General features: G+C 40.9%; 1 protein-coding gene across 1 annotated transcript in view; it reads left to right on the top strand.

Annotated features, from left to right (window-relative positions):
- The window catches only part of rsrc1 (arginine/serine-rich coiled-coil 1), a 137,986-nt gene that overhangs the window by 3,376 nt on the left and 113,872 nt on the right, over window positions 1-20,738 (top strand). Inside the window, exon 3 of the mRNA XM_055028768.1 lies at window positions 1,089-1,211. Within this exon, the coding sequence (XP_054884743.1) occupies window positions 1,089-1,211 (123 nt within the window). The remainder of the gene's footprint in view (window positions 1-1,088; window positions 1,212-20,738) is intronic.

A 20,738-nucleotide genomic window follows, 5' to 3' on the forward strand; every position in this document is an offset into this window, starting at 1 on the left:
TAGAAACATGGTGTTAGCTGTGTTTGGGAAAACAGGCACTACACACGCTGCTGTTGCTGCATTAAAGAACACCAAAGGGCCCCTGTGGAGGAACTGTAGTGCAGTCAGCGCGGTTTTTCAGCCTTGGGCCATGGATGAGAGTGTTTACTAATGCAAAGTTGCTATCAGAGCTGCTTACTTCTGGAATTAGCTGCTGAAAAGGAATGCTGCCTGGGTTTTTCAGGGGAGGGGAGAGTTTCACATGAGCTGCAGGAAACTGGTGAATAAAACAAAACACACAGAATTGTCTTTGTTGGTTGAAACATTTGGTAGAAGTAAAAAAACAAAAACAAAAAAAACCCCCAAACTCTGAAATGTTCTTCATGGACTCGTGTGTATTTAGCTCCATCAAACTTCTCTTCTTTGACCAACTTCTCAATCCCTGCTGAAGAATAGCATCCCAACAACATAATAGCTCCATGGACATGGTGTGTTTGGGGTTTTGTTTCTGCGTATAGGGTGAAAATGTTCAATTTTGGGGTCATCGAACACGAGCACCATTTTTCAGGTTCACGTATCCCCTACATGGCTTGTGGCAAACTTTGATTTGAGCTTCTGTTTGTTCTCTTTCAGCAAATGCTTTGTTCTTGCCACTCTTATTTCAAAGCCTAACGTTTTGGAGTGTAGGCATAATAATTGTCCTGCTGACAGATCCTCCCATCTAAGCTGTGGATCTCTGCAGCATTCCCACACTTCAGTGCACCGGACTCAGTTTAGGAATATCAGAGGAAAGGAGGCTCAATACACATGCACATCTCACTTTTCAGGTTTTTATTTGTGAAAAAATGTAAAACCGTGTAATATCAACAGCATCTTTCTAATTATACTGACCACTCAAAGCACTTTACACTAAATCAACATTTTCCATATCTGCACTTACAATTGTAACTTCTCTAAGGCCAGACCAAAATGTGGGAAAAAAAATAGAATTAATCTCACAACTTGTGGATTGCAAAACACAACAAAAAATCCTCTGCACAGTTTTTGTAGTTGAACAAGAAGCAGTAAGTGGAATGAAATTGAACGAGGTTGTTGTGTGTCCACTTCAGGAGAAGACGGCGTTCCAGCAGCAGTTCATCCCAGAGTTCGTCTCGCAGGAGAAGGAGCCGAAGTACGGACAGAGACAAAGGAAGAAGCCACCGCTCACACAGATCCCGCAGCCGGGACAGAAGGTAGGAGGTCATTTGACTGGGTTTTAGCTTTACATGACCGTAATGAAAACGCATGATTTTATATTTATTTTCAAAGTTTTCAGACATTAGTAAATGGATCCTCATGTGTCAGCAGGACATAGTTATGTGTGCATGCAGTCTCAGTTGCCCTGGCTATGTGTATATGCAGGAGGGCAAGTGTGGATGATGCAGAGATGCAAGAGAAACAGCAGCATATATGCTAATAGTAATACAATGATATTAGCTCATGGACATTACTGTAATTACATCATGAAATACACAAATGCAAATGATGATCATCATTATTCTAGTATTTCACTACTTTTGTTTCCTAATGGACACAGTTATTTATGCTAAACTAAATAATAACTATACACACCTGCTCACACATGTCACACGCACGCATAAACACCGGGCTGTCTACTGTCGGATGATCTACATCGCAAGGGTGAAGCTTAAATTATTCATTGGTCTTCTGTGTAGACATGCACCGATAAATGAGCTAGCCGATAAATCGGCCCTGATGTCTTTAATTAGGGGAGATCAGTGATAAGCCGATACTGTGATGTGACTATTGACTGATCACCTCATCAAAGAAATCAACCTCTGTCCTCTTTTACTCTGTCGTGAGAGAAGTTTGACTGACAAACCGGGTCATGTCTGCATGTTTACAGTTATCAATAATCCTCTCCCCCCTGTTTCCAACTCAGCAACTTTCTTGCTATATTTAATAATATTTCAGACAAAAATAAATGGAATCTACAAAAACCTGAATCTGCCTTTCAGGCTTTTTAAAGATGGTAATTGGCAATCGGCTGGAAAACTGCAATTGGTGCACCCTTACTTTTGACTCTATAACATATCACATTATCCAGAAAAGTGTAGGACTGTATACGTTGGCGAAATCTGTTCCTATTGATGCTGCCAAAGACTTGGGCTGAGTTAGAAAAAAACTTGGTTTTGATTTATTACATTGTTTAATCTTTTATTTATGTCGTGGTGATCACTGAGGTTTACTTATTTTATTTTTTGCATAAATTTTCTCTTCGATTTTCTTTTAGTGCTGTTTTTGTTCAGGTCACCCCTGTAAAGGAGATCTTAAAAATCAATGGGTCTTTCCCGGTAAAATAAAGTAATAATTAATAGCGAGTCTCTTATCCCTTTCAGACACATAAAGAGAATATCTCTGTGTGTGGTGATCCATGTCATTTGCATCACTAATCTGTTGCTAATGAACCAGTAAACTGTTCTGTTTTTTTTTTTTTTAAATCCCTCACACACACCAACTACTCTGAAACACACAAAAACATGCACAGATGCGCAATTGAGGGAAAGGTTGTTATAATATATGCGCGAGCAAGGCCCTTTGTTTACTTGTGTATGGCTGCGGGGGAGAGCAGAGATCATTTTAATCACAAAGAGAAAAACTGATTTAATATCTTCATTACAGAGATTTTGGGATGAATGGATTATGCAACAGAAAAGCTTTGACACGTGTGGCTGATGGTGTCATGAAAAGACACCACACTTCCACTCTCCAGCCACAGAATAAGCGACGAACTGCAACCGCTGAGGGGATTCGGACGAGTGGTTTTGTTTCAAGCGTCTGTGTCTCCCAACTCTCCGAGGCTGTGAGTCCGTCACTCGGCGGAATTGCCTCTGATTAAAACGTCGGCGCAAAGTGGCATCGCTGGTGTGTTGTGAGATGAAAGGTGGAAGGGATTTGGGGAGATTTAGGACTACGGTGAACGCTGGTGTTTGCAAAACGCTGCGTTGTGATTAGGAGGGCTCCGTTGTGTAATCGGCTTAATGGTGAGCGAGGAGCAGGTGGACTGGCCGACGTTGGTGAGAGAGTGTGTTGGGGGGTGCTGCTGAGGCGGAGTTAGGGATGTGCAAAACGAGAGCATTAATTATGAATTTATGCGGATGAGTGATGGCGTCTCCAGTTTGTATGGTTTAACATGCTTGTGGTTTTTGTCGGTTTTTGTCTGCTGTCACACTGTTTCTTGTCTCGCCATACTTGTTGATGTATCTAAAAATGTGTTTCACCTAAATCTAAAACGGAAAGAAATTAAGAACATTTGGGGATTTTGTATTGTCGGTGTGTGTTGAGATAAAGGTGCCAAATTTGCAATTTTACCTTAGGCCGCTTTTGGGATTATATCCCTATCTTGTTTTATTGTTTTTCCAAACTTAGTGGAAACTAAAGGTCTAATGATTAAAGTTCAGTTTAAGATCTTCCAACTGGTCAAGTAATAATTATCTGAATTAATCAGAAAGTAGCCATGTAAAATTGCATGCAGGAGGCTGGTATGCTAACTATTGATTCAGTAAAAAGTAGCAGTTCTAATTACGTTTTAGCTCTAATGCCATACTACTTCAAATGATTAACTAATCAATTGCCGTGGGAATTGTTAAATAGTGGAATCAATTCTCCAAAAGCGTTGATTACTAAGTTAGTCAGAGCTAATACAGGATTACTTACTCAAAATAAAGTTCTGTCTTTTTGCATGAATTGGTTGTTTGAAAAACACAAAATTGTCATTTTGTGTAAACTAATTCTTAAACTCAATCCACTTCAGCAGTTTTTCTAGAATCTCATTTAAATGTCATCTAAATTGAAGGAAACTGAAATGGTGGCAAATTTAAATGTAGTCTTTCTTTGAAACATTTATTGTATTATAATTGCTATTTAAGTTTTTTTTTGTTCCTATGCCTGGAATTTATTTACTGGCACATTCTTGTCATAACATTTTGTGTGTCGACTTGTGGTATTTTTACTCAGGATTATCATTCCATGACAATCCCTGACACTAGTCTGCAGTAACCTGAATAAGTTTACATATTAGCTGGCAACTCCTTTGTACATAGTTTTTCTTAATTGCTTAATCTTTATCCAGCCTTTCAGTACTTAATAGAGTTATTTTATAAGGAGACATTTGACAATTTTCGAGCCTGTACATTTACGTTGGACACTGCCTATCCAACACCCAATAAGTTTAATAGATGTTGCACAATGCTTTGGTGCCAAGACCACCATTTGTCAGGGCTCTGTGTGTTTGTGCGTACATGTGTGGATGAGACTGTGTGAGAGGCTCTCTGATGGATCAGAGGAGGATTGAGTGGACAGGCCCTCGTGATTGATACTTAGACAAGATATAAGGCGCCGCCTGCCACCCCGCACCTGTCCGCGCACCAGAACCTGCTCCACCTTCAGAATGTGAAGGAGCATCTGGGAGATGGTGACAGGAGAGGGGAAAGAGGAGAGGAGATGAAAAGTTAGGGGAGAATGGAAAAAGCGCAGGTTCAGTTGGGAAAGCGAGCGGCGTGGGGAGCAAGAGATAGACTCGAGAGGGATATTATTCAAAAGAAATGAGAATAATCATGTCCACAACAGAATATTCCAGGAGGAAAGATTAGAACCGCGTTTGGCTGGTGCGGGTTGAAGTGAGGATTCTTATTACCCCTTTTTGGATCTCTCGCCTATCAATAAAAAATAGAAAGATCCATGAAATAAGAATAATGCTCCATCATGTGTTTACTATTTATTGGAGCTACCTGCCTCTCTTCTCTCCCTTCCTCCTTTTATTCCTGCCCTCAATCAGAGAAGCGCCAGGTCCCCCAGAGGCAGTCAATCTTGCCCTGAAATGTAAAACAGACAAGAGGAACAGATTACCTATTTGCCACTAATGTTTATTCTCTTTGATGTGAGCAGGCATATCAGGCAGTGTGTGTGTGTGTGTGTGTGTGTGTGTGTGTGTGTGTGTGTGTGTGTGTGTGTGTGTGTGTGTGTGTGTGTGTGTGTGTGTGTGTGTGTGTGTGTGTGTGTGTGTGTGTGTGTGTGTGTGTGTAAAACGGGCCTGGTTGTGGAAGGGTGATTGAGCCTATGCACGTATGTGCAGATTTCCATGAATGCATGCTCATATGGGGGTGTCAGTGAATAGTCCACTGGGGGAGAGCAGTGTGGATCGTGGCAGCTGCCTCGTACAGTGATCTGATCGGTGCAACAAAGACAACACGGCCTCTCATCACAGCCGGATCACAGGCTCTTCTTTAGGCGAGCACGCCAGAGCGCCGTAGTTCTCGCCTGTTAATGGCAACCGCATCAGGGGTTAAATGTGTGTGGCTCAGTCAGTCAATCTCTTCAGTTGCTTTTTCACTGCAGCCTGATGGCGCTAACGAAATGTGAGAAGGAATCTCTGGCGCAACAGACCCACCACTTGACCAATTGGGGAGAAGCCGAGCATATCGTCCTTTGTTAGGTATTCACACATGTGCTCGTAGGTTAGCGTTTACTTCATGGGGGCTGACACGCCAATTTACTTCATTAATATTTCAGGGCTGCGTTGAGCTAGCAGGTCAGAGTGCTGGCGTCAGGGTTTGGCCCTGCTAACACTGGAGTACCTCTCTTCAGTCAAAGAAGAATGAAACCTTTAATTATCGGTGTTTCCCTTTGGGGAGATGGCAAACTAAACACCCCACCCAGGAAACTGGATCAGACACCTGTGTATGAGACTCACAACTGGGGCCTGGTTAAAGTAGAGAGATAAAAACTGTTACACTGTGCTTCAGTTAATCAAATATTTTAAAGCAGTGATGCTTTGTAACACTATGGTTGAGACAAAGGCCCCTTTTCCTACCGACTGTGAAGTTACTGTACAACACCAGCCCTGCCCCTTGTACGAGGCCAAAGTAAAGCTCTTAGCTTGTGTGTGTGTGAGTGTGTGCGCACATGCAGCTGAGCGATGACCTGGTATTTATTTCACACAGCAATTTTCCCCCTGTATGAGATGAGGTGTCGTACATCTGCTAGATAGCTTTTTCTGCCTTGCTCCGACATGAAGAGTGCACAAGGTCATTCGGGCTGCTTGGGATTGGGGAGAACTGAGGTGAGGAACCGAAGGGTGGTGCAACAAGGTTTTACACACACAGAGAGAGAGAGAGGAAAGGATGGCCAGCTAGTTGATGTGTGAGAAGGCTGAAGGACCCTATTGTAGGCGACCTCTATGGCCTTGATCACCAGTCGTCCTTCCAAGTAAGAAAGGAGATATTGGTACATTTGTGGCCCTTGTATTTTCATTCACAGAGATTAGTGTGTGAAAGCAGTGCAGCAGGTGGCGTTGGGTGTTGCTGGTTTCACCAGGAAACAACCCTGAGTGTGTTTTAAAGATGTGACAAGTGGATTCTATGCGCTTGTGTTGTTTCAGGAGAACCGTGAGCTTTAATAGAGTGCTGATGGATGCAAAACGAAATCAAGAGGAACAGTAGAAAAGCTTAAATCTTCTTCAGGGTGCACGTTCTGTCATTGTGTTCTCACCTGTGTGTATTCTTCTTCCATTGAACTAAAGTGTGCTGGAGTGTTGCAACACTGGAATTTAAGAGCGAGCTCCTGGCTGTTATTTTTTTTCTTTATTTTTTTTATAATCCAACTGTCTGTTATCCCATGGCCTCTCAACATCTTCTCTTCTCCCCGTTCCACAAGATGACACTCTGCCCTTTCTTCCTTCTTCCTCTATTACTGGACCTGCAGAGGGTTGATTTAAACTGAAAGATGACCTGGTTTGGTTCAGCTACGTCTTCTCTACTCCATAAAAATCAACATGCTTCCAGTCGTAAGATCTGAACGCGTTTGTTGTTGCGCCTCTCTTTTCCTCCCTCTCTCTGTCTTGCTCTCTTTCTGTGTTGTCTTTTTTATTTATCTGCTGTAAAGGCCAGTCAAGCGCTGCTCAGCTTTGTTGTCAGAAACCTTTATTTACCAAAGGGAGGAATAAGTGACTGACACAGACAGCCTCTTTCATCCCCTTCTCGCCGCGAGCAGTGTTTCCCTCCACCGCCAGAGGAAACCCTCTGCCTCCCTCCCTCCCTCTGCTCTCTTCTCACTTCTGCCAAGCTGCCCCCTCCTCCCTCGCCCCTCCATCACACTCCTGCATCCTGCAGGCTCACAACACACCGGCCCGCTCCCTCGGGTAGCAACCTAGCTGTAGAGTCTGCACCGAGTTGCATGCAGACACACAAACAGAAAGTTCACCTCACACCAGTCATCAGCCGCTCCTCTCATGCAGGTTATCAAATGAAACGGACTCAAACAAAGATTAGCTTCACATACTATTCTGCGGCCTCTTTCGTTATAATCCTGTCTGGAATTTTCATCTTAAAGTAAAGCTTAGTTATCAACTCTATCCCTAAATAAAATAAATATCTTTCAATTGCTGGTAGTGAATACTGTTAGAAGAATTATTTAAAACAGATTTTTGTCAGAAAAACAAGGCAGTACAACAATGTGGTTGCAGAGTGCTAACGAAAAGCAATGTCAGTTTTTTTTGAGTGTTTATTTTTTGTAAAGCTTTTACCTTTTGGTACCAATTTCAGCATATTGCAAAGGCTTCTACGTCCTCAGGCAAACTGCATATCCTGTGAGCCAAGCGGCTGGTTGAGATTTTGTTGTTGATTGTACTGATTGCATAAATTTCTGATGACAAATTTCTTAATTTCCCACAAATCAAATGGATAGTAATACGTTTGATGAGCTGATGTCCACCAGAACAGCAATTGCACACCTGTTAGTACGCCACAAAGTGGCAGCCTGACTGATGTATTTCCTTCCTTGACTGCATCCAAAATTGTTTTATTGCAAACACTGCTTCCTGCTGAACCGTTTAGCATGCGGCATTTAATATGCAGTCATAAAAAATTATTTTCTGTCTTTCATTTTACGTCCACAGAGCAATTCAGATTGGCTTGTATAACGATGCTAAATAAAGACAAGTGCCTTGCCTAAGATGAAACTTTTCTGCAACAAACATGTGGAACAGTAAAACAGGAGTGATTATCTAAATGCACTTCATCTTCATTAGTAGGAAAACATGTGACGCCGTCGAGTTGTACCCAGTTCATGGCATCGATAGTCGTTGGAAATGTGACTTTCAGCAACAAATTGTGCTATAAAACTGAAAACAAGCCATGATTTGATCTGTCAGTAGGAAAATAAACCAAACCAAAACAGAACTGATTTAACAAAGAAAATTAACTATTTTCGTGGCCGTCTCGGGTTCAGTATAATGTTTTTTGGCCATCTTGACAATTCAAAGATTGCCCTCTCTATCTGTTCCAACCTTGTGAAATAGGGATGCACAATTATGAACAGTTGAGCCAATATTGATATCTGACATAACATCACTCTTTTGGCTGATGACGAATATTTACTTTTGCCACCTTGAAAAAAACGACCACCCTTCACCACTGCTTCAGTTAAACTCACCACAATCTTGATTACATCACTATCACTGTGACATGACCAAACACACAGCACTTACCAATCTCTTTCGTGGCCCTTCAGAAACTGATGAAAATAAATATCGGCTATTAATATCAGCCCAGTTTTACTTATTACTGATCCCAATATGCTGAAAAATGACTAATGACAAATGTATGTCCTGCAAGTTAAAGGATTACAACTGTTAGCAGCACAGATATTTATAAGTATATATGTGGCGATTTGTCTAAAATCACCACATTTTAGACAAAATGTCTAAATTGAAATGTGTCAATTTCAAACAGTTAATTTAGTAGTTGGCAGAAGTTTTTAAGAATGCATCTCAAATAATGCAAATATACAGTTAAAAGCTTTGTGACTGAAATGTCCCAGACATGGTGCCTATATGTGTGTGTATATATATTCACCAAACAAAAAAATCTGTTCTTTTGATAACTGAAATCTAGTAGAAATTTGTAATGCCACCTTTTTTTTTTTTTGGGTGGAAAGGCAGATTTCACTGTTTTGGTAATGAAACCTCCAGGATTGCCAAAGACTAATAATATTCAGTCCGCCCTTCTTGCGTTTACTTTGTGACAGTGAAAAGCTTCATCCGTCTGGCCAGATCAACAGAAAGAAAATGAACACCAAATGTATCTCCGTCTCTCTCTGCCTCCTTCTAGCCTTCTCTTGGTCTCTCGCTCCCATTTAAGCTTCTTGAAGTTCTTCCAAATTGGGTTTTAAATGCCAATTAGGAGGTTGAATGTAGTAAAATAAAAGCAAATGCAGGCAGGATGGCCTCACCTTCTGGCTGGTTAGGCTTCAGAGAGAGCCGAGCCGGACCTTTGGCTCCCAGCGAGGCTTTGAGAGAAATATCCTGCCTAATGAACACATTAATTAGAACCATAACTATTTATAAGATGATAATTAGAAACGAAGGGAGGTAAACTGGGCTTTTCCTGCAATTAATGGAGGATTAATTACGGGAGCTAATGAAGTGGATTTTTGAAACGCGTGGAGGTGAAGTACAGAGATGTGCAGCTTGCTTTGTGATCACTGGCATAATTATTTTCTCCAGCACCAAAGCGTTTGAGGCCCTGGTCCTCGCTGGCTCAGACCGGCTAATAAGCATCATTGCATCGTTATATATGCACTTAAAAAGACTTGCCACTGAAATGACTGTCTAATTATTTCTAATTGGCAGGCCCTGTGTGTTGTCATTGAGCTGTTGGGAGCGGCGGCAGAGCCTTGGGTCTAATAACGCTCAGGGCGGAGAAGGTTGGGAGAGAGAGAGCGAGAGAGCGAGGCAGACAGTGACACGGATGGGGTGAAGAGGAGGGGAGGGTGTGTGTGTGGGGGGGAGAGGGGGTCTCCACTGGTCTCCTGCTGCTTATAGTCGGACCAACACATTGGACCCTGGTGTCAGTCTCCCAGCAGGACATCAGGTCATCGGTGGTCCGGCGCACTCCGAGGTCACCCTGACAAGTATTCAATTACCAAACTTTCATTTTATCTCTGCCCGTTTTCCCGTCTTTTAATGAAATGCCTGTGGTCTTAATTTATGCACAAATAAACTATGTTTATGTGCTATGTGTGATTTGGTGGCCAGGTTCTGAGCCGGTCCTCTGAGACTGGAGCTGAGAGTGCATGCATGGACCAACCTCAGTCAGCTGCTCATGCTAGGGCTCTAACCATATGGATGCCGACACCCGGAGGACCCTGGCACAGACTTAAGTGTTAACTTTCTAACATGCATACATTAGGAAACTCATATTCCTTTATACTGTGCATGAAAATACAACCTTTTTCACTGTTAGACTTTTACCACATTTTGTCTGTTAGGATTACTACAGCTATTTCTATTTGCTAAGTGACAAAATAATATGAGGATTTTTTTTTTCTTCAAGTTAAAAATTTACATACACTGAGATTACTAAATCTTTACACAATTTGAGGATGCTTCGATGATAATTTCATGGATTTGAAAGCTTCTGTTTGCTTAATTCTCAGCATAAATTGTGGCAAACCTCAGATATTCTACTTTCTTGTGTGACAGCAGGGAAGCGTCAAAATAAACTGGGAAAGGATATCAGGGAGAGATCTGTGGACCTCCACAAGTCTGGCTGCTCCTTGGGTAAAATGTCCAAATCCTTGAAAGTTCCACATTCATCTGTTGAACAGACCCTCAGGATTATTCAGACATAATACTGTTTGAAAAGGAGACTGGGTTGTGGCAAAGGTGCTAGTGTTTGGTTGCAAATTATGTGTATTAATCCCTGGAACAAAAGACTCAGATACTTAAGTGAGTAATTTAAGTTGATGTAAGCTGAAAGGCCGCTCAGAGAAGAAGAAGCCACCGCCCCAAAAGCAACAAATGAAATGCAGGTTACCGTTTGCAAAAGCACTCAGGGAAAAAGAGCTTAATTTTTTGAGACGTCCTGTTGTCTGGTGAAATTAAAAGTCAACTGCTTGGCTTTGTCGATATTGTTATATGTCGAAATAAAAAGACGCAGAACAGAACACAATCGTAACTGTGATCATATTGTTTGCGTGTTTTGCTCCAGGCGGGCCTTGTGAACTTAATAAAGAGCTGGTATTGTGACAAAATAGCAACGTACAGATTCTGAAACAACATCTTGAGGAAGAATGTTTCCCCCAAGCCATACGGTTTAAAAAGACAATTCGACCAAATACTGAGTAAATTTGTGCCAATTTCTGAATTAAAAGAAAGAAATGAAAAAAACAAAACCCTAAAATCTTATTATTTAATCTCTTCGGTCAGCTGATCAGAGATGTGAATGAGAGATGTTTTTACAACGTGATTTATTTCAACAACGTAGGTATAAATTGAGCCTTTAAAAGGTGTGTGAACAAAGGATACTGTGTGTCAGATCACAAGTCGAAGCAGTTATTTTGCATTTTGTTTTTAGGTTCCATTATACGAGTTATCTCAAACTAAAGGTGTGCAAAGTTTTGATATAATTTGGCAAAAAACCCCCAAAAAATTGCAGTTTGGATCTCCAGTATAGAGAGTATATTTCTCTGTGCAAGTACTTAATTGAACTTATTCCAAGCAGAGCCGTGCATGTTGCCAAAGAAAAACTTTGTGACACACCTTCTCTCACTTCTGCACAACTCGAGAGCAAATTGCCTGCTAATGAAACCACTGCCTGCACTTGTCAGTTCACTTTGGACAAGCAAAGCACGACGCAAACACACCCGCCAACATGTGGTTTCACTCTCACATTTGGGAATATAGCTGTGAAAGCAAAAAAAGAAAAAAAAAAAAAAAGGAGAATCAATAGCGGAGGGTTGAAATGAATATCATGTGCGTCTTGACTCGAAAACGTGACAGTCGGTTTGAAAGTAATGAAACACTTTCTCGGCGTGCTCATGAGGGTTTTATATTTGAGGTTTGTCCTTCTTTTTTCCGCTGTCTATCTAGTGAGGGTTTGGCTCAGCAGAGGACAAGAGAAGCAAGCAGAGATAGTTGTGGCCTGATATTGTGTTGTACAAACAGCAGAAAAGAGTCGGTGCCGAGGTTGAGAAAGGTCAACCGCAATTTTGGCATTGGCATGATGAAAAACTGCTTGTTTTAAATGGAGCGAACAGTTTTGTCAAACCACGTTGGTTTGGCATTTTAACACAGACTAAATTAGTTGGTGAACGTCTTCTTGATTTTAATTAACCTTTAGATTTCGCATATCAAAATGACATAAACATTCCTCATTTGGATTAGAATAACTACAATCTACTTGTTACGTAATCATTTATTTATGCTAAGGATTTGCTTAATTTTAAAACTTGGGCACAAATTGAGATTATTTTTAAAACAAGCACAAAATAAGTGTTCACATTTTTAACCTTCATTTATGTTTTTTGTTGGCTGTGGGAACTCCCTATACAGTTAGTAACATGTAGAAAACTTTGGTATCTAGTATGTTCAGCTTCCTACTTTCTGCTGGAGTCTGACTGCCTGCTTAAAAGAGGGAGCAGAGAGAAGGAGCCTACGCACCTCCTTAGAAAATATTTTCTTTCCTAGAAGCTTAATAGATCCTGTGTGCTTCCAAACTTTGTTTTCAAACTTCTCCTTGATGCTAAAAGTAGCTAACTCTTTTTTTCCCCACTCAGTAACAACCTTGAGACAGAAAAATGTCGTCAATGTGACTCTATGTTGTTCGGGTGCGGTGCATTCACTGTTTCAAATCAGAGCCAATCAAGTTCTAAATCACCGGACAATTTCTCTGCGCATGATGCGTTGAGTCTGCTCAGACGAAGGCAGTATGTTGTCAGATCCTTTTTGTTAAACAGGTCTGCGTAGCAGAAATTCCCCCTTCATAATTTGAAAAGAAGCTAAAATCTGCCCTCTGTAGTCTGTGAAGCGAGAGCTTTACTGGAGAGGAGAGGGCTTTTCTCTCTGAGGATGGAAGCCTTTTCTTTGCTATTCACTTGTTGGTTTTTTGGTGTGTGTTTTCCTCCTCTCCTTCCTTATTCAGCCTTGACAGTGTATGGGAAACAAAAATGATTTTTCTGAAACTTCTTTGTGAGGGAAGTCTCTGTTCTGTCAGAAGACAACTCAATGTTATTCCAGCGAAGAGGCAAAATTATCACCACTGTTCTTTTTCCTGTTTTTTTTTTTTCTTTCCGCTTTTTATGGGGCGCTACTCCATTTGTGTCTTGGGTGTTTAATTAAGTGTAGTTTCCTTTTAATAGTGGAATGTGTGCCTGCTTTTTGTCGTCCTGTTCCTCGATGCCTTTTACAGTCTGCCCACATGGTTTGTCTCAGCATTTATGATTTTTCTTATACCGGAGTTGTGAGGTTCCTAAATCACTTAAGCACACGGGGCCCGAGCAGTCCCACATTTAAACAGTAAAAGGCTGTTATGCTAAAGGCCCTTAGATCTCCTATCACTTCATAAATATATGCGTATAAAAGGCAGAAAAATACATCTTCCCTGACCAGAGCGAAAGAAGGGGGGGAGGGAGTGAGTGTCTGAGAGCACACCTGCTAATTGGAGCCAGCTTGATGTGAAGCATGCTCTATCTTCTCCATAAACCCAGAATCTCTTTTTTTATTCTATTTTTTGTATTTTTTGTTCTTGACTGCCACGTCGAGGGTTACTTTCCTATCCTTTCTTTTCAGTGCTTAGTCCTCCCGTTGTCCTTCACCTGTTTTCTTTGCGTCTCATTGGAGCATACCAGTACAATCTTAAGATGTATGAAATTTGCTTTTATTGTTTTCTGGTCTGGATAAGTCTGGAAGAAAATAAAGTTTTTCAAAACTTTTTTCTTCTTCTGTTGTCCAAAGGAAAATACTTTTATCGCTGATTTGTCACATCAGCATGTAAAGATTTCACCCATTGGTGCTTTGAATTTGATTTTTGAATCATCTGACTGAATGCACCAGGAATCCATATCTAATATCAAGATAGGCCAATATTAGTAATTTTTTTATGTTTTGCTATCTGTATCGGTTCGATGTTAACAAATGATGTTCATTTCCTTTTTGCTGCATTTTGTTTCTGTAGGGAGAGTGAACGAGGTTGGTCATGAGGCAATGATAGTGATGCACACAGGATTGTGGGGAGTTCAGCTGAAGCAGTGTTGGAGTCGGTAGTGTTGTCCTGTTTTTCAAAGCGTAAAAAAGGATGCTGAAATATGCAAATAATAAGTAGAATTCCACCATTTTAACAGCAGTATTGATATTGTATATCTATGTTGGACCAAATTTACATATCAGTGCATCCCTGGTATTCCGACAAACTGCCTGTTCGCTCATCAGTTTGCGTTACATTCAAGTTGAACTTGACCAGTGACCTCAAAATAAACTAAATCGCCAGAAAAGCTCTAAAACTATCTTTAAGAAAAATGTAAGAAACAAAATAACAGATACCAAAGATCACAATCTGTTTTGAATAATCTACATTTAGTTTTAGATTTTGAGACAGAGCTGATCTAATGTATTGCTGATGCCAAAAGAAATACATTGAATAGACACCACATTCTGAAAATTAGAAACTAGTTTAAGGATTGTCCTGCTTCCTAATTTGTGAAATTAATTAGTAAAATAACCCAATCAACATTCAAGCAGTTTCAAGGTTGATATTTTGCACTCAAATGTTCAAACACTAGAAAAAATCAAAAAATTACAGCCCTGGTGCAGAGACTCTCTACATTTTAACCAACTACACTAAGCAACAAAATGCATTGCGGTGAACTGAGCGGTATAAATTCTATAAACTGAATTGAGTTGAGTCAAATTAAACAAAGTGAAACTGGTATTTTATTAGTAAAGCCACAAGATGCTGTCCCACTACTAAGTTGTAAAAGGAGGTGTTGAGAACCAAAACAGCTCTCTCCTAACTCGACCACAGAGAATCTAATTGTTTCTATACCTTATGCGCACGAGAAGTAAAGGAGAAAAAAAGTGGGTTATGGCTGCGCGAGTGGCTGTAAGAGAGTTGGCAAGTTAGCACCTAGTTGAGAAAGAGACCTCCACTTGACCTCGTGTCTGGACTGAATGGCTGAGCCGGGCCACACAGAAAACCCTTCCCCATAACTCCAGCTGCTAATGGGTGTCACGTCGAGCTGCGGCTGCACGGAGGTCAGGGGTCGCGCCAGACGGCCAAGTTTAGGATTGCGATGAGGAGTGATGCCAGTCGTATGTGACTAAGCATTGGACACATGCAACATTTAACAACACACACACACCTTCTCGTGCACAGATGCAAGCATGCAGATGTCGTCCATATCTAGCTGCTGAATGTCGTCTTTTCCCTTATCGTTGGCTGGCTGTTGTAGGTTCATATAGATCAGAGGTGCCTTTGAAGGCCTTTGAACTCTGCTAAATGACTTGACCTTGTGGCTTGTGGCTGAATCTAACTGTGTGAGTGTGTCTTGGTGGGACACAGCGAGTGGGTGGCCTGCATGGGGTCTCATTTCTGCTTCACGGCATCGCAGACGTTTGTGTTGACGACTGCTAAATTAAAAGCAAACTGAAGATTATGACAAATCTAAACACTGCTTTTATGAAGCAGAGGGGGGGGGGAAGAAGGGAGAGAGGGGAGTAAAAAAAAAAAGAAAGAAATGATTCTCCGAATCTTTCATGCTTCATCTTTTGCTGTGTTAATTGTGCTCACAGTCAGCTACTTTCCCGTGATTCCCGGCGTGCTATTTAGCGTGTGGAGTTATATTTATGTTTTCGCAGACTCGTGCACGGTGGATGACGGAGCCGAGCCAGAGTGTGTGCGTATTCTGTGAACCAGGGGAACAGATAATGTGGCTGCTTGGAGGGAGGAGGCAGCTTGGGAAATGATTTCAACAGCTCTCATAATTAGAGGAATATCATAAATTAAACTTGTGTCTGCCGTTGCGTTTGAAGAGCACTCAAAAGTAATAAATTCTGGATGGTTAACATATTTGCATTCCATTCAGCAGGCAGCGTCAGGCGGGAACAGCTGTTTTCCACGTCTTTTTGGCAGCAGGAAATGCTCAGTGCTCACTCAAGGTGCTTTTAGATACGTTGAAATGGCAGCAGAAACAAAAAGAAAGAAAAAGGAAAGTCACTTTTTAGTTGAACATGAAGCTGCTGCGAGCCTCCGTCACTGGAAATAACTCGACGGGGAACGACACATTAATGAAGTTCTTCAAACCTGGATTGCCTTAGATTTAATAGACTCATTTCCTTTTCAATCAATCAGCTGCTTGGAAAGTTGACTGGCGAGTTTTTCGGTAGTTTCCATGTGGCTTGTGGGTACTTTTTGATTACTTATTAGTCTGTGTTGCTCTGGTAAAATAAACTGTATCATCCAACAATTAGATCTAAACATTTAATGTAAATTTGGGACTTCCCAGTTGATTCTGTTCTTGATCTTTTTTAGCCCTCCTCATTCCAGAAGTATTCACGGCATATGCATTTCAAATCCTTCTTTTTATTGACTTATCTTCATACGACATAAATAGTCCTGTATTCTTAACCACACTTTCTACTTAGAACAGGTTCCTACCAAATGCCACTTTTTTTCCTCAGGCTGTATGGTATGTCATTAATAGTAAAGTTTCCAGGAAAAATCCCAGTTTAATGTCAATGTAGGTTAGCGCATATATACCAGCAGATTTTTTTTTTTCTGTTTTCATTTCACCAACATGCACATATGGCTTTTACTGAATATTATTGAGACCTGATGCAGTATTGTTATACCAGCTCAATAAGACTAAGATCAGAACGGAAACGATGGATAAATGCAGCGCAGCTTGTAAATACGAGCATATCTGAACAAACACAGATGTTTCCGAATACAGATGCCGCATTAAGACCCCTGGGAACATTTGTTTCTTGTTCTGTAGAGTTTTTTTTTACCTTTCGAACAAAACAAAACAAAACACACACACACACAAAAAAAACACTTTTCATTCTAGTTCATCGTATCAAACAGTTGCATGTCCCACAGAAACTGTGCTCATTTAATTTTATAAATTTTTCCTTTTACAATGCTTCTGTCAACCCTATTGTGTAGTATTAATGCCTGTTATGCCGAGAATGGCTGATAGTTTGGGTGTTGTTCATTTTTTTCAGGTGAGTTGAAACCTGTTGTTTCCTGTATTTTAAAAAGAGATTTCGAGATCCAGACGGCCTGATCAAATTAATTACATTTGTGTTCAGCAGTCCCAGAGTATGTTGAAATGCACCCCATTGTTAAAGAAGGTGGGTTGTCTGAGATGCTGCGGGCGTGTTTCTCTACCAAAATGGCAAGGAGGCTAGTTAAGTTGCACAGCATATTGAACCATTTGAAATACCAGAAGTCTGAAATGACTGGAACTGAGGAAAACAATGTTTATTTTGCTCTTGCGCATAGTGAGGAGCATGATAAGGAAGGCAAAATCCCTGAAAAAACCTAATCTAACTTTTAGAAAGCAACACTGGTTCATCTAGTCTCCATGACAATCGTTTACTTTAGCACTTGTGTTGCAGTGCCTGTTGAAGGAAACGTAAACTTTAAAAGGCTGTAGCTATTAGTAAAATGAACACCTTTGCTTAAGGACACTCCTATAGTTGTTTCTTTAGATATTCAAATGTAAAATGTAAGATAAAAAGTGTTTTTCTTTGTTGCATACGCTACCATTTTCATTCAGGAAAACAAGATGGACATCATATTACATCGGAAGCGCATTTCTGCTTTTCAGCTAATCATTTGTCAGACTGCCTTGAGACTACCAAGATGGAAATGGGTTAAAGTTACATGGACATCAATCACTGCTGTGGAACATTGGCTTAATGGGCATGCTAGCTCCTTTGGGTATCATCACTGATGAGATGAGCTCCATGTTTTACAGAATTCACATAATTTAAAGCTAAGCTTACCATTGTCTTCCTCTCCTGGCTTGGCAGTTTGGGGTAAAAATAAAACAGTGAATGTCCATCACTGCATTGAGCGGGGGGGCAAGATAAGGTTAGAGGAACGGTTCTCGGACGATTCGTCTGTTTCTGCCAAATGATGTACTATGAATAATGATTTGGCTGGGGTCAGATTCCAATGGAGACGCTCAACTGTATCTGACACTAGTGGTATCGCATGGCAGCCGTTAATGTCCAATTTTCAATGAAAACAGAAATAGAATACAGATAAAGGCAGCACACCATCCAGCTTCACACCCGGACACATAATTACCCCAATGGGCCGTGGTGAGGGATCATATCCCTGCACGCCGTGGGGGGTCAGCGGCGATAAGCTTCAGCCCAGCTCCCAACATGGAGCATAATTACTCTATTGATAATTCACCAGGAAAATGGTCCCAGCCAATTGCAGAGCTCCGATATAATGGATTGGACGATGAAACGAGGAACGAATGGAGGTAGAAGGCTGCGAGGGGCCGTGTGTATGTGGGTGGGTTACATGTGGGGGCAAGCAGCAAGGGCCTTTTATTAGAAATGAAAATATGTTTAGGTCATAGGGGGACCCATTTTCCCTGGAGATAATAAAGCCAATGAAATGTAAAGCAGGGGAAGAGCTTGGAATGGGGTCCAACTGGGGCTGTTTATCTGTGTGTGTCCTGCATTAGCCCATTTATTCCCAGCCTCAAATTAGCTAATCATTCTCCAAGGGGAAGGACTTGGTCAGGAAATTGACATTTAGCAGCATAGGCTCACTCTATTAACTACAGTAAATTTAATTTGCTGCACACCCCAGAAGTGGGATGTTTGTGTTGCCATCAGAGGGAGAAAGGGAAGGGAGAACAAGAGCAGAGAAACTGAACTGGGGTTTTTGCTTCCTCTGCTTCTGGCCAAAATTTGCTTGGCTGTAAATATGGGATTCAGACTTGGAACTCTGTGGCTTTGTTGCATTTTTTCCTCATGTACTGCTGATTATAAACACACACAAACAATGTTAACTCATTTATTGTTTTCTTCATGTTTTTTCCATTAGAACTCATTTTCTGACTTTGGCCTTGTCAAGTTGTGTGCAGTGCATTAAACACTATAAATCACATTTCTTCTGACCACTTTCACATGTACCCCTGAATCACATGTGTCGTTATGTTTATTATCCTGAGTAGATCAGCATTTAGCTGATTCGAGCCTTAAAATTTCCAGTTAATGTTTCCAAGTGTGCCTGGGCAGAATACGAAACCACCGATTTGATGCAGTTCATTTTATTTATAAAACAGACAATTACAATAAATGTCATTTCCAGGCAAATATAGTCAGATCCCATTCATATTTGGTTATCTGGAGTCCAGTTTGGTCCAAATTTAGTCACACAAATTTACTTGATCATTTAATAGCGTAGTTAAGAAGCAGTCTTTGGGAAACCAGCTGATTTGTTGACGATACAGCAATCTTTCCTCCTTAGCAAGCATATTTAATGACCTACTCTCTTTTAGAGAAAGAAACCAACAAAACTTGTCTTATTCAGGGAAGTGGTTTACTTTCTGCCCCAAGCAGCTGTAAAGTGACAGAACAGTGAGGTGAATTGAAAAACACTGGTATTCCAGGCTAGGAAAAGAAGCACAAATAAACGCAAGAGCACAGGGTCGGGTGTATTTTCTCCTGAAAACAGAATTCACAGAGTTTATGTCAATAATGTCTGACAAATGCTTTGTCTACCAAAACAAAACAGAGTAAGCCAGATGGACATTTTCTAAGAATAAGACTACACATGGGTAATGGCAGCAGTAGCTTCATCAGTGATTTGCTCCAGGACTGAAACACAGATAAGCAAAGAAACACAAAGTCAAGATTGGTTCTGGTGGGAAAGAAAAACAGACTATACAGAGTTGTTTTTAACAATAATCTTTGAAACCTGGTGTAAGGTCTTTCTGCATAGAAATGACACGTTCTCCCTTTTTCCGGCTCAAAACTATGGTCTCGAATTCGGCGGTATTAATCTGCATCCAGAGAAAGCTGGAGATCACAATCTGATAAAGCCTACAGAACCACATCATCTGCACAGGGGAGAGAGACCCGATCATAAGGCCACGTAAACTCCTAATCGGATCCCCTCAACACTTTAGTTGCACAAAGGACTTCCATCCATAAAGGTTACAAGCAAAATCGCTGACAAAGGGCAACCTTGGCGGAGGATGATTGCACCTTATAGACAGCAACCTGCACCTTCGACCTGAGGGAAAGAGAACAAATTCCTCTAAAAGGGATTGTCTCTGCTGGCTACGGTTGTTTTGACCTTTTTCACAGTCTGTCTGTTCCAGATATCAGACACGGGGTGCTGCCGAACGCCAATTATTTTGCTGCCCGTTTTAACAAGACAGAACAGACTGTTCTTATTTTTCAATGACACATTGCCATGCCAAGCAGTAATACCAAATGTTGAAACAGACTCGATAAAAGATTTGCAACATAAAAATGGGAGTGTTTTATCAAAGCTAAAATGATTCAACTTTCATTGAAAATCAAATCATTCTAGACCCTCCTTTCAAACTGCTGCAGTGTTCTGCTCGAAGTTGAATTCTCCACGATTGTCTCCGGGTATCTGTAACTGTCCACAGTTTTCACTAGAGATTCATTGATTATTGTTGGTGCAGCAGAGTGGGTAGTTTTCCTGAACTCTATGACCATGTCCTTTATTTTTCTGGCATTCAGCTTCAGGCAATGTTCACCACACCACTTCACAAAGTAGTCAAAAACAGATCCACGTTGAATCCCTTCCTACTGCAAACCGAATATAACAGTGTCAACTACAAGCTTGTAGGTTCCTGATTTCAAAGCCATTCTCGCTGTAAATTAGTTATAAAATATGCAAAAAAGGAGGAGAGGAAAC

Source organism: Poeciliopsis prolifica, unplaced genomic scaffold (genome assembly GCF_027474105.1).
Source record: "Poeciliopsis prolifica strain line A6 unplaced genomic scaffold, Auburn_PproV2 SCAFFOLD004, whole genome shotgun sequence".
Taxonomy (NCBI): domain Eukaryota; kingdom Metazoa; phylum Chordata; class Actinopteri; order Cyprinodontiformes; family Poeciliidae; genus Poeciliopsis; species Poeciliopsis prolifica.